This window comes from Penicillium longicatenatum (assembly GCF_028827895.1).
Source record: "Penicillium longicatenatum strain IBT 33135 chromosome Unknown contig_3_segment0_segment0, whole genome shotgun sequence".
Lineage (NCBI taxonomy): Eukaryota > Fungi > Ascomycota > Eurotiomycetes > Eurotiales > Aspergillaceae > Penicillium > Penicillium longicatenatum.
This window is the reverse complement of record NW_026643121.1, coordinates 903,105-914,950: the sequence shown is the minus strand read 5'-3', so window position 1 is coordinate 914,950 and position 11,846 is coordinate 903,105. Positions and strand designations below refer to the sequence as shown.

General features: G+C 47.7%; 5 protein-coding genes across 5 annotated transcripts; 2 read left to right on the top strand and 3 right to left on the bottom strand.

Annotated features, from left to right (window-relative positions):
* Nucleotides 1-178: 178 nt before the first annotated feature.
* N7484_005702 (chitin deacetylase) lies at nt 179-1,137 on the top strand (the record flags this gene model as incomplete). Its single annotated transcript, XM_057116121.1, has 3 exons — nt 179-537; nt 635-999; nt 1,076-1,137. The coding sequence occupies 3 exons, from the start codon at nt 179-181 to the stop codon at nt 1,135-1,137; spliced, it is 786 nt and encodes a 261-aa protein (XP_056972004.1).
* Nucleotides 1,138-1,788: 651 nt separating this feature from the next.
* N7484_005701 (nitroreductase family protein) lies at nt 1,789-2,716 on the bottom strand (the record flags this gene model as incomplete). Its single annotated transcript, XM_057116120.1, has 3 exons — nt 1,789-1,994; nt 2,056-2,170; nt 2,222-2,716. 3 exons carry the CDS (start codon nt 2,714-2,716, stop codon nt 1,789-1,791), a joined length of 816 nt encoding a protein of 271 aa, XP_056972003.1.
* Nucleotides 2,717-5,125: 2,409 nt separating this feature from the next.
* N7484_005700 (uncharacterized protein) lies at nt 5,126-6,008 on the bottom strand (the record flags this gene model as incomplete). Its single annotated transcript, XM_057116119.1, has 3 exons — nt 5,126-5,634; nt 5,699-5,770; nt 5,825-6,008. The coding sequence occupies 3 exons, from the start codon at nt 6,006-6,008 to the stop codon at nt 5,126-5,128; spliced, it is 765 nt and encodes a 254-aa protein (XP_056972002.1).
* Nucleotides 6,009-7,172: 1,164 nt separating this feature from the next.
* N7484_005699 (uncharacterized protein) lies at nt 7,173-7,810 on the top strand (the record flags this gene model as incomplete). Its single annotated transcript, XM_057116118.1, has 3 exons — nt 7,173-7,308; nt 7,370-7,629; nt 7,694-7,810. 3 exons carry the CDS (start codon nt 7,173-7,175, stop codon nt 7,808-7,810), a joined length of 513 nt encoding a protein of 170 aa, XP_056972001.1.
* Nucleotides 7,811-8,784: 974 nt separating this feature from the next.
* On the bottom strand, nt 8,785-10,563 carry N7484_005698 (putative amino acid transporter; the record flags this gene model as incomplete). The annotated part of the gene is made up of 3 exons (XM_057116117.1): nt 8,785-9,339; nt 9,402-10,169; nt 10,240-10,563. 3 exons carry the CDS (start codon nt 10,561-10,563, stop codon nt 8,785-8,787), a joined length of 1,647 nt encoding a protein of 548 aa, XP_056972000.1.
* Between the last annotated feature and the right edge of the window lie 1,283 nt (nt 10,564-11,846).

The following is an 11,846-nucleotide window of genomic DNA, read 5'->3' as shown; positions in this document are numbered from 1 at the left end:
CATAACGTAAAACGAATGAGCTTATCCCAGTAATGGCAACTACGATGTCGGTGCTTACCTTTTGCTTAACACATAAACACTCAAACATGCACTCCCATGTTCCTTCGTCCTCTCCAATTATTAAAATTCTATGCTGTCTACATCATACATCGTACATCGTTAGCCGCACTCGCTCATCATGCATCTTCGCGGCCTTCTCGCTGCTGTATCTCTTCTCATCGGCCTATCCTCAGCAATTGTGATACCACACTCCTCCACTCCGTTCGTCCCGGCAGACCACTTTCTCAATGCTACAAAGCGACAAGGGTCCCAGCTCCCATATGGACTTATCATCACCCACTGTAACGTCCCAAACACTGTTGCACTCACCTTCGACGACGGGCCGTTCATTTACACCGGACAGATGCTCGACACCCTCACCAAACATAATGCCCGCGCGACCTTTTTCCTGAATGGCGTCAACAAAGGCAACATCGATTCATTCCCCGAGTTAGTACAACGTACTTTGGCTGAAGGACACCAGCTTGGTTCCCATACGTGCGTTATCTTCCCAACCCACAGCATCCCACAAACTAGACCAGGAACCAGATGAAACCTGGCACCCTAATACTTAAGCCAATCACCTTCCATTTAGATGGGGCCACCTTTCTCTTGACACTCTAAGCTACAACGAAATCATCACCCAAATGACAGACCTCGAAGACGCCTTCATGCGAATCTTGGGCTTTTTCCCAACCTACATGCGTGCTCCCTACCTGATGGTCACAGCCGATGTGTTAAATGCCATGAAAGAACTGAAGTACCATGTCATCGGAGCCAGTATTGATACAAAGGACTACGAGAATGATCATCCCGACGATAGCTGGCGAAGCTTTGAGAAGTTCCGGGCGGAATTGGATGCTGGCGGTACTATTGTGCTGGCGCATGATACTCATCAGACCACCGTGGAGATTTTGTTGGATAATATGTTGACGGAGATTGCATTGCGGGGACATGAGAGTGTGACTTCCCTTTCCTGAGTTGGGATGAAATCTGAAAGTGATTTTCTTTGCTAACCTGAGGTCTTTTGGAATAGCTGTTACTGTTGGCGAATGTCTTGCTGACGCTCCTGAGTACTGGTACCGTACGAGCCGGTAGATCTCCCTTCATACGTGGGGTTCTGGGCTTATAGCGGTGCTTTCGAAATTGGATAAGTGTGTTGGTTTCACTGAGTTTCGGGCGGAGCATTTCTTTCATCCCAGAATTGTACATCAAATATTCTTATGACCCGTGAGATGACTGTTAGACATGAAATGGAGTAGAAACTCATCGTTGCAGTTTTGCAATATTGCGAGTCCATTGGCCCTGGATGTAGATGCGAATGCAATAGTTCTCTATTCAATATGGCTGTTTAGTGCCTTCGTGGACAACTTATTTCCCAATCTAGACTGAAACAATACCTCACCAGGCGTAACCTTATTGTGCAACTTATGCACTTTAATTTCCGTAAGCCGAAAATTAAGGCTACAGTAGGTATGAGAGGAACTAAGTTCGACTGTGGACAAGATTAAGTTTGATGTGACACGGACTGCTCTCTATGGGGAAGAGATCTACATTGAAAAAAGAATATAGAACAAGAAATTGGTCTCAGCATCAACACAAGTGCATAGAATCTTCTATTTTGTTCTACTCTATATTCCGCATGCTCAAATAATTCAAATATGTGCTCGCGAAGATATAAAATGACACAACAGCGTCAGATGCCAAACAAAGGAAATTCATTCAAGACATAAAGGGGGGCAGAATCGCCTACTGCTTGCCGAAGATCTTGACCCGCTCCTCAATGGGCTTCTGAGCCTTGTCGCCAGCAGGAGCCTCGGGGCTACCGAAGACCATCTGGGCAACCAGACGCCACTCGGTGGGCAGGTTCCACTGCTTAGCAACGGGCTCGTTGATGAGAGGGTTGTAGTGCTGGAGGTTGGCGCCGAAGCCGAGGGACTCGAGGGCGGTCCAGACTGATTTGTTTGTTAGTATTGGTATTCATTGGCATTGAGGAAGATATGGGTGAGAACATACGGAAGTACTGGTGCATGGCGTTGGAGTGGTCAGCCCAGGGCTCGAAGTGGTCCTTGAAAGAAGCGAACTTCTCCTGGAAGACCTTGATGTGGGCGGGGTCCTCGTAGAAGAGGATCTAAATAAAGTTAGTATGTTTTGACTGATTTGCGGTGAAGGTGGGACGTACGGTTCCGTAGGCGGCCTTGAACATCTGCAGCTTGGGCAGAGTCTGGTTCTTGTAGGTCTCCTCGGGGACGGCGCCGGAAGCGACGAGGCCCTCGAAGGTGGAGGCAGCGATGTCCCACAGACGCTCGTGCTCCTCCTTCAGGAGGACAACCAGGCGAGTAGACTGGGTGTTGAACGAGCTGGGGACGTTCAGGATAGCAGCATTGACAAGCTCCTCGATCTTAGCATCGGGGACGGGGCTGTTCTTGCCCAGCTTGTAGATAGTGCGGCGGTTCTGGGCCGCTTGGATGAGAGCGTCGATAGACATGGCTGAAGAGTATATAGGGCTGGAGGACTGGAATTGGGAAGTGGGAGAAGTTGAGAAAGGACGGAGGGGCAAGGACACCTTTGATTGCGGGGCTTGGGCAGATAATAAAGTCGTTCGTCGTGTAGTGGATCCCAAGGTGCGGCAGATGGAGTGGAGATTGGAAGCCGGTCGAAGTGCGCGGGTTGCCATTGCTTTTATACGTTGAATCTGTTCTGTTCTGCTGATAGGAAGTACAATGACAACTTTTCTCGGTGAGATTCCGCGGTTTTAAGAACAAATAGTAAGCAATGGCTAATGAGACTTTTTTTTAGTGAGCCGTGTTATATCCGGGACCCCTGGCAACAGCGGCGAAATCGCGGAATTACGGCCTTCGGCTGATTAATAGCGGCGAAGCTTGATCATCATGACCAACCACGAGGGAATCCATTTGTGAGTGTCCCGTGGATCGGGCTTCTCGGAAATACATTTAGTAACCTTTTTCCTACATACAATTTTCCAGTGAAGTCTTGGACCAGGGAAAGAGTCAGGTCGGGAATGACATGTCGGGGCCAGGCCATTTGCTGATGCAGCCCTCCCGTCAAAGCGGCTTACCGATTGCCGATCTCGTAATCGCGGGGCATCAGGCGCATTCTTACTCTCTATACACCTCCCCGAAACTTACGATTAAGAATATCCAGGAAATGGAACAATGGAGAACAAAACGCTCTACGATTTCTATAACATTAATATACGAACAAATAAATCAGCCAAATATTGGGGAAATTGGGGTTTGGCTAGACCCTCATGGATTCGAGCCCGGGAAGTCACCAAACCACAACTTGAATCAAGTGAGCACGAGACATAAGATAAAAGAGCTTATGACCCACTCATGAAACGGTACCTGATTTCCACGACTACTACTATTTTATTGGCTTCCAATAGTTGCGTTCGTGAGAATAATTGCTCTACGAGTGGTGGCCACACTTAATAGTCTCAAGAAAGGTCCCTCTGGATATATGATAAATAGCGGTAGCGATGTCTTTTGTGAAATTTTTAATAACTTATATTTGTTTCATAGAATAAGTCTATTCAATTTCCAATTCAGATTGCGACGGCAACTCAGAGACCAATTTAAAACAATGTATATGTAGATAGACAAGGTTTCCTCAGGATTCTTTGCAGAAAGGGAAGTGGTCAATCATCATAGAAGCCGTGTGTCGCGTATCCAATGAAATCTTATATGAAATCGGACAAAGGGAGGGCAAAGATTATGCGATGTTGAGCGATAACAGAAAATCAATTCGATTAGTCCGAGCATTCGTGGACTTGGAATGAAAATTAATCTAATCAAAAACACAATTAGCCAGAAATCACTAGAAGACCGGGTGTAAAATTCAATTGCGTTGGCTTTGCAGTCAGAGACCCGTCTTGAAACATATTAGGATGTACAATTTTCTCCAAGATCTTTGCAGAGATTGGAAGTAGGTCATCATCACCGAAGCCGGGGGTGGACAGGTGTGCGGGAAACGATTGAACGGGGACTGCGTACCTGGACCAGTCGGGGCGCCCCCGCTAGTGGGGAGTGGCGTATATGGCGGCAACTTTGATTCCGGAGACATTATCCAGGAATCGATAACCCTCCATATCTTGTCTTCTATAGGTAAAATAATTTCTTAAAACGATCCATCGGTCGATCGATCTGATCAATATTTGTTAGTTGTAGGTTAGGGGAGGAAGAAACCCTCTTTTCCCAGGTCAAACAGGTCGGAAAATGGCTTAAAATGGCCCTTTCGACATTCTGACGGTTTCTCACTCCATTTTGGGGGTTGCAAAGATTAAATAATAGTTCCCCTGGACGATCTTAAATATTCGTTCCTGTGTAGGGGCTAGGGCATCGGCCCTATCCCTTGCCCCCTGTTTTGGGATATGCCGAATGGATCATAACGTCATTGATGGAACCGGGCGAGATGAGACCGGGTCGGGTTCAGCCCGTGTGGATCTAATTCGGGTCTCATTCATCCTGGTTAACTATAGTACGGGTGTTTCAAGAGCTTTGAGCATTTATTCATTCGCTATGAGAATGATTGAGGCATTAATTATACATTGTTGCTGGATATGGACGATGAAGATTCTTCAAAGCTCTTGGCAAGCCAGAGTCGGGTAGACGGCGCAGGAGAATATGCACGGTTCAAGTGACTCCTCGTAAGCACACGTGCATTTATCTGAAAGTTGTTCATGAGAATAATATTTAATTTGGAAAATTTTATCTTATAGATCTTTTGAGCCTCATCTCAAGGTTCGGGAAAAGAGATCCAACTCCTGTGAATGGCGTTTCAATCTGGTGACCTAAACCGCTTCAGGTAATTGTTCGTCTGATGATATCATCGATCGCCGTTGAGATCTATGAACCCTTCCTAGGGCCTAGCATCCCCTATCTCGACCTATTTCTTGTTCATCTTCTATTATATTAGAATTTCTCGGTCACGAAAGTCAGAGGTATTAACTCTACGAAGTGTATATTCGAAGCAAACTCATCACGAATTAGTCATAATTAGAACAAAAACCGCCTGATCATGTGCACATCTCATGACCTGAACGTCCACCAACACAAGACCTTGTCTAAGCTTGCGACTGACCCTCCTCACCCGATACCGTCTTCTGCACATTATTTCCCCAATCACCCATTCGAACAGCAATAACCTTATCTCGCTGAATTTTGCGCTGGTGTCGACCCCATAAGAGGAACAAACCACCCGCAATCAGAGCAGCACCCACAACACACCCGACAACAATACCAGCAATCTGACCCCCAGACAGACCACCGGACTTAGCTGTACTGGTGCTTGTAGCTGTGGGGGTGGCAGTTGAAGTAGCAACCGACACATTGAAGCAAAGAACGTCAGTGGTGAAATCGGCCAGGGCGACATATGTAATATCTGCGCAAGCATAGTACGTCTTGTTTGTATCGGTGTCAAATGTGGATTGGTACTTCAGCTGCAGTGTGGCGTTGTCACCCGAGGACGTGTTTGAAGGTGCGTCTGGAATGGAATAACATTCATGTCCGGGGTAGAGGTCGGGGAAATTTGTGCCGGAGACATCGGTTACGAAGTCATTGTTGGAAGTTGGATCTGGATTATGACGAAGAGTTTAGTTTACATGATTCTTTCTCACCGATAGTGTTGAAGTACTTACTGCTGTGGTAGGAGATGGCGAGATTGACATTGTAAGACTCGTCCTGCAGGACCAGTGATACCTCGCCATTGGCTGTAGGTAGATGTTAGATATGCTCATGGGTTTTCATGGGAGGTAGGTTCTCACTGAGAGGGAACTCGGTCCGATTGCCAATATCTGCATTGGACCCGCATGGGGCGGTATTATCGGCAGCGCTCGACCAAGCCCGATCAGGAGGCCACAGGAAGGCCGCTGGACCCATGTCTGTGGCAGCTTGGCATGGTGTGAAGGAAAGACTGGCAAGAACCAGGAGAGCTGTATAACCGCGCATGACTGTGTATAATATCTATCCGTGTCTGATGTAAACAAGAATGCAGCTGCCAGAGCTTGACCTTAAAGAAGAAGTAAGCTTGGTTCGATGAAAGAAAGATCGGCAGCTACATTAAATAGTCTCAAGCCCAAAGCTCCGAGATCAAAACTTAGTGACAGACGGTGTCGGTAGCACGAACCGAGCTCCCAGGGACAAAAAATGTGGATGCGATCCACAACTCCGAGCTTCTTCCATGGGAGCGGAGATATAGTCGGACATGCAGTCTGAGGTTCCGAGTACCACCTAACTACTGCATGTCCAGGTCAAGCAGGCATGTGATAGCCACTCGCATGCCCTAAACAGGGAAATGAGCAGCGGACAACGGGAGAACGGTGTAAATGACACATGGGTGTGGATGAATCCAGCCATCATTGGTTTGGTGGTCTGACGGATTGAGCTAGATGAAATTTTAGCTTCATCTTGGCGGCAAATTCTAGTCTAGTTTAGCATGGTTCTATGGGATGATGCTACTCGGATGGGTATTCGCCGGGGCAGATTAGATTGATAAGATCAAGCGGGGCCTGTGATTGGGGCCAGATGCCCCTCTTTTCCCTCGCTTCCTTCCAATTTTCGGATTGTTCCGATGAAGAATGAAGAGGTACTGGGGACTTTAGCAATAGCGTTTCCCGGAGGAAAGTTGCCCCCGAAGTCTTTGAGGTTGATCCTTCGTTGGGCTAAGATGGGTGGATGTGTCAGGTTTTCATCGACATGAGCCTCGACTGAATTGTGAACAGTTCATTGACCACTCAAATTCCATGACGATGTAGACTTAATCTCTAATTTATGGTTTCATTCATGTGTTCACGGCTCACTTCGCTTATTCTCTATCTAAGTTGTACCATCGGCCCCGGCTAAAGAGCGCGACGAGTCGTGCGGTACCTTACCGAGATGTCCCAAGTGGGGCAGACAGAATTGGCATCCTTGATCAGACTAAGAGCTAAGATGGAATTGACCTAGTGGATAATCTAGGTGGCATTGACAAGAAAGCCGTTTGTCCTAGTCTCCGAGCCAGTGCGACAGCTATAAAAGTATCGAATTGATCCGACTTTTCTTTACTGGACAATCACTACCCAAAGCATCCACATAAGCCATTCATTAATTTTACCTTGATACTTCATCTTCAGGATGGTCCGCCTGTGCTTCTCCGCTATCTGTGTAGCCGCGCTGGCATCTTCAGCGCTGGCGACCCAGCACGATGCCTTCGGAAAACGGGAAACTATCGAAAATGGCTCTCCTCTGTATGACTGCCATGAAGCATGCGGTATTTCAATTCTATCCGATCTCTAGGAGACATATCGCTAACCACTAATTTTGCACGTCAGGTGAGGTCATTTTGATGGCTCAGGAGGGCAGTTACTGCTCCAACTCCAACTACAGTTCGGACCTCAGCACCTGTCTGAAGTGTGCCGAAACTTGTGAGATTTGGCAATACTACGGTACTGATGTCAAGTACGCTGCTGGAAATTGTAGCGACTCTGCGACGCCCAGCTCTTCCTCGTCGGCGAGCTCGTGTGCGTCTCTTACTAGTACATCAACTGCGACTAATATGGCTGCAACGACTACTGCTACTGGTACTACTACGGTATGTCACTTTGTCTTAGTTCGCTTATCTGGAGATTTACGTGCTGATACTATGTTTTTTCTAGGGCACTTCTACTACGGCATCTACTGCAACCTCTAGCACAGGGGCTGGATCTGTCATTCAGCAAAATATGGCTCTTGTCGGAGCTATGGGTCTTTTACTCTGGGCTCTGACCGCATAAGCAACCGGTACTTACGTTGGACGAAGATTACTCGGTTCTAAATATGAGTGATCTATTCATTAGCGAAGGCTTCTTCGAGCCTTCGACATGTACGCTAGATGCAACTCAATCTTAATTTCTGTCAGTTTAACTAGTTTCAATCAAGCATAATTGGACACCCTATAATAGAGTTAGCCATATCATCTTTAGAAAGGATATTCGTGGAACATACTCAATAAGATTCCCATCCGGATCTCTCACATAAACACTCCTAAGCCTTCCAGCAGCACCCGTCCGATCCACAATCTTGGCCCCTTCGAGAACCTGCAATTGATCAGTGCATATTCATGTTAATAGACAGGCGTTGCCATACCTCCATTTTAGCCGCTTTGAAAGCTTGCAGCACTTTTTCCACCTTTTCGTCCGTCAAAAAGCACAGATCGGCACTTCCGGGCATGACGTTTTGTGCTTTCGGCTCGAACTCTTTCCCTGACTGGTGAATATTGATTTTTTGGCTTCCAAAAATAAGAGCATGCCTACGTATATTAATAAATGTCCAGCGGATGATTTGGAAGGCAATTTCCTCTATACCTCTGAACTGCGGGGTTGGCTGGTGAGGCGAAAACCTCATGTCGCATGCCTAGGTGGGTCGTGTAGAACGCTACCGTCTCCGGGACGGAGCGGACGGTCAGGACGAGGTGATCGAGCGATTTGACTGCAAATTTAGCCATTGTTCAGTTGTAAATGCCTTTGATTCTTCAAATGAAAGTGCCAAGGTTGTGGGGAGATGCACCTCAGAATGACCCGGGAAGATGCGACGGCGAACTGACAAGTCGCCGAACTTGCTGGTCGGCTGCATCAAGATGTACCTGAGCCACATATTTATAACTGGACAGCATTATAATGGGATGGTACAGTTCGTCATTCTCTGGAATTCGCTGGAATTAACACATATTACGATATCTCTATGAAAAGGTATAATATCTACATATGGATCAATTCTTGGTAGGGAATTTGATCCACTTCTTCATGAAGCTCTTGCGCTGACCATCTTCCTCATCTTTCGGAGCATAAAATCTCCGGGGCCCATCGAGGTCGATCTCTAAGAGGTCATTCCACCGTCGACCGCGGTAATAGATCTTTGCCCCGATGTACAAGATCACAATGGCCACAACGGAAAGGTAGTTCGCGAAGAAGTTCTTCGCACTAGGCTTGTCACCAAGCGGCCATACAGCCAGATAAAACTCAACAACGATGAGCAGGCAACACCAGAACAGACCCCAATAGGCAGACCATGGGAAGGCCCATGATTTCCATGGAAGTTCGGCGACACTACGACCTTGGGCTTTCCAAGCGGCGCGCATGCGGATGTTGGATAGACAGATCATGCCCCAGCCGAAGAGAGTAAACAGCGAGGTCAAGTTAGAGAACCAACCAAACACAGTTGAGCCGCTGTCGCTGACGTTGAGGTAGGCTAGGCCTCCTCCGATGACGAGGGTAGGGACCAGGCCCCACCAAGGACGACCCCAGCTGTCGGTGTTCTGCATCACCTATGTTTTGAAAGGTTGATCCTTGTTAGCAAGGTGTAGATGAAGTGGAGAAGCGGACTAACCTTTGGAGCCATGCTGAGCTGTGACAGTCCAACTAGGATACGAGATCCACCGTATCCGGAGATACCACCAGTGGAGAGCACTGAGATGAGAATGACAGCGTTCATGATGTGAGCGAGGGGTTGCACTCCAGCATTTCTGTACATAATGACAAAAGGACTCGCATTCGTGCCGGATGCGCCAAACAGGTTCTCATCCGTGGGGCTAACGTTGATAGTGACGATCAAACTGCCAAGAATATAGAACAGACTCAACCGGATCCACATTGACTTCACTGCCTTGGGGACCGATCGTAGAGGATTGCTCGTCTCAGCAGCGACGAGACCGGCATTCTCGGATCCAGATAGCGCGAAGATACACGTTGGCATAACGGAGAGAAATCCTTTGAACCCATTGATGAAGGGCATTTCGTTCCAGAACTGGAAGCCGGTGGTACCTCCTGGCCTTGCTGGGTAACCTCCTTTAGGACCACCACCAGCTGATAGGACAATGCCGGAGATGATAACGATAAAAATGAAGCCGAACTTGATGGTGGCAGCGACGACTTCGATCTCGGCGAACCATTTTACGGCACCGACGTTCATGGCGACGATGACGAGCCAGAAAATTGTAATCAAGGCAGCTGTCGGGACGGCACTTGTCCAGAAGCCGATAACTGTCACGACACCTTGGAGTTCATTGGCGATTGTGATCCAGAATGAAAGCCAGTAAGCCCAGCCTAGAGCAAAACCCGCAGATTGATCGACGAAGGTATTGGTCCATTGAACAAACTAATTTGACACCGCGTCAGCCAAGACCGATAGATCGATAGGAAAAGAAAACGTAGACCGGAATACTTACAGCGCTAGGAAGAGGGTACATAATTGCCATCTCCCCAATACTATGGCTGACACTCCAAATGATACTTCCAGATAGCAGGTAGCCGATAAAGATACCGGCAGGTCCGGCATTCATCAATGAGGTTCCCGATCCTAACCAGAGACCCATGCCAATGGAGGACGCGAGACCAATCATACTGATATGACGGGATCCCAACTGACGCTTCAGCTGGGAATCTGCACCATGGTCGGTCACATCATAGATCTCGCCTGCAATAGCTACCTCGGCATCATTGCTCGGGGCAGCCTTAGTGTCTCCATGCTTTTCAAAAGATGGGTCCGACATGCCGTAGGTCAGCGGGTGCGAGACCCGACTTGACTGATCAAAAGATGAAAATAATAAGCGAAAGGACCTTCGAAAGGGCTCTCAACGCGACTGCTACAAGGGAGGAAGACTGGGGGAAAGAGTAGTTTATATTCACCTTATCACAGCTCCAGCTTAAAGATTCCGGTGGAGTATAGATCGTAGCACCTGGCAAAAATACCCCGAGGATATACATCGCATGGCTTTGATTGGTTTGAAGAGGGGGTCTTAGCGCCTGGGCTTCCTTATCAGTGGAATGCACTGATGATGCGTGACCGGGCCCAAAGATGTCAATATCTCGGCCTTTCTCTTTGAATTGATTGGCCCCACTAGGTTAGATAGCCATGAAACGAGTGGTGTGGCCACGCGAATCATGATAATCTAGAGGGTTATCATGCGGGCCAAGAACCCCACTTGATATACTTGAAGGTTAAACCATCCGTGTTTGATAGCAATTGCCCTCTTTAATTCAGTTTAGAGTACCAAGAGTAACATTTCACAAGGGTTTCAGAGAATATGCTAGTATTATGCAAAATAAAAGACGCTAGATGTTAGCAAAGGTGGCATATCGAACCCTTTGGTCCAGAAGCCTTTGAACTTCACTTGGTAGAGATAAGAGACCACGCGGCACATACTTTCTTGGCCACTCATTCAGCTCGAGGCCAAGTCCGCATTCTGGAAGATTTCGCCAAGTCTCAAATGAAGACGCAGGCAATAATAACCTTGTCGTGCCCTTATCAGTGAGACGAGCAGGATCCCACTTTGCCCCAGATAACCGTAACTTATTTTTGGCTTATCGCGCGAACACCATTAAGAAGGCCTCCCATCTGAATTCAGCAGCTGTCCATGATCTGGGTCGAGCCCCAGTTCCCTATGAATTACGCCGAGGATCCTCCTACATGTGGATACAACCATTCCAAGCTCTTGCGATGGCATCGGTGAAATTTCCCCTGAACGATTGAGGGTCCCCACAGACAGGACCAAAGAGGCAGAGATGTACTTTGCCTAGAAAGGTAATGGGTGCTTTGAATCAGATGATTCTGACCGTGCCAGTAAGAGAGGATTTGCATTGGCATATCCGGATTGAAGCAGCTGGGGCGTGAATTTGCCACATTCATGTTGAATCTGGGGGTAATAGGGGAATCAAACCCGAGGCGAAACCGGTTATCTTGCCGGGCAACCTGCACTCCAGAATTGCCTGGAAAACTCCTTGGGGTTCGCGCAAGGCTCGTGCCAGGGTCTTCTCGGCTGGTCCGATTGGTGAA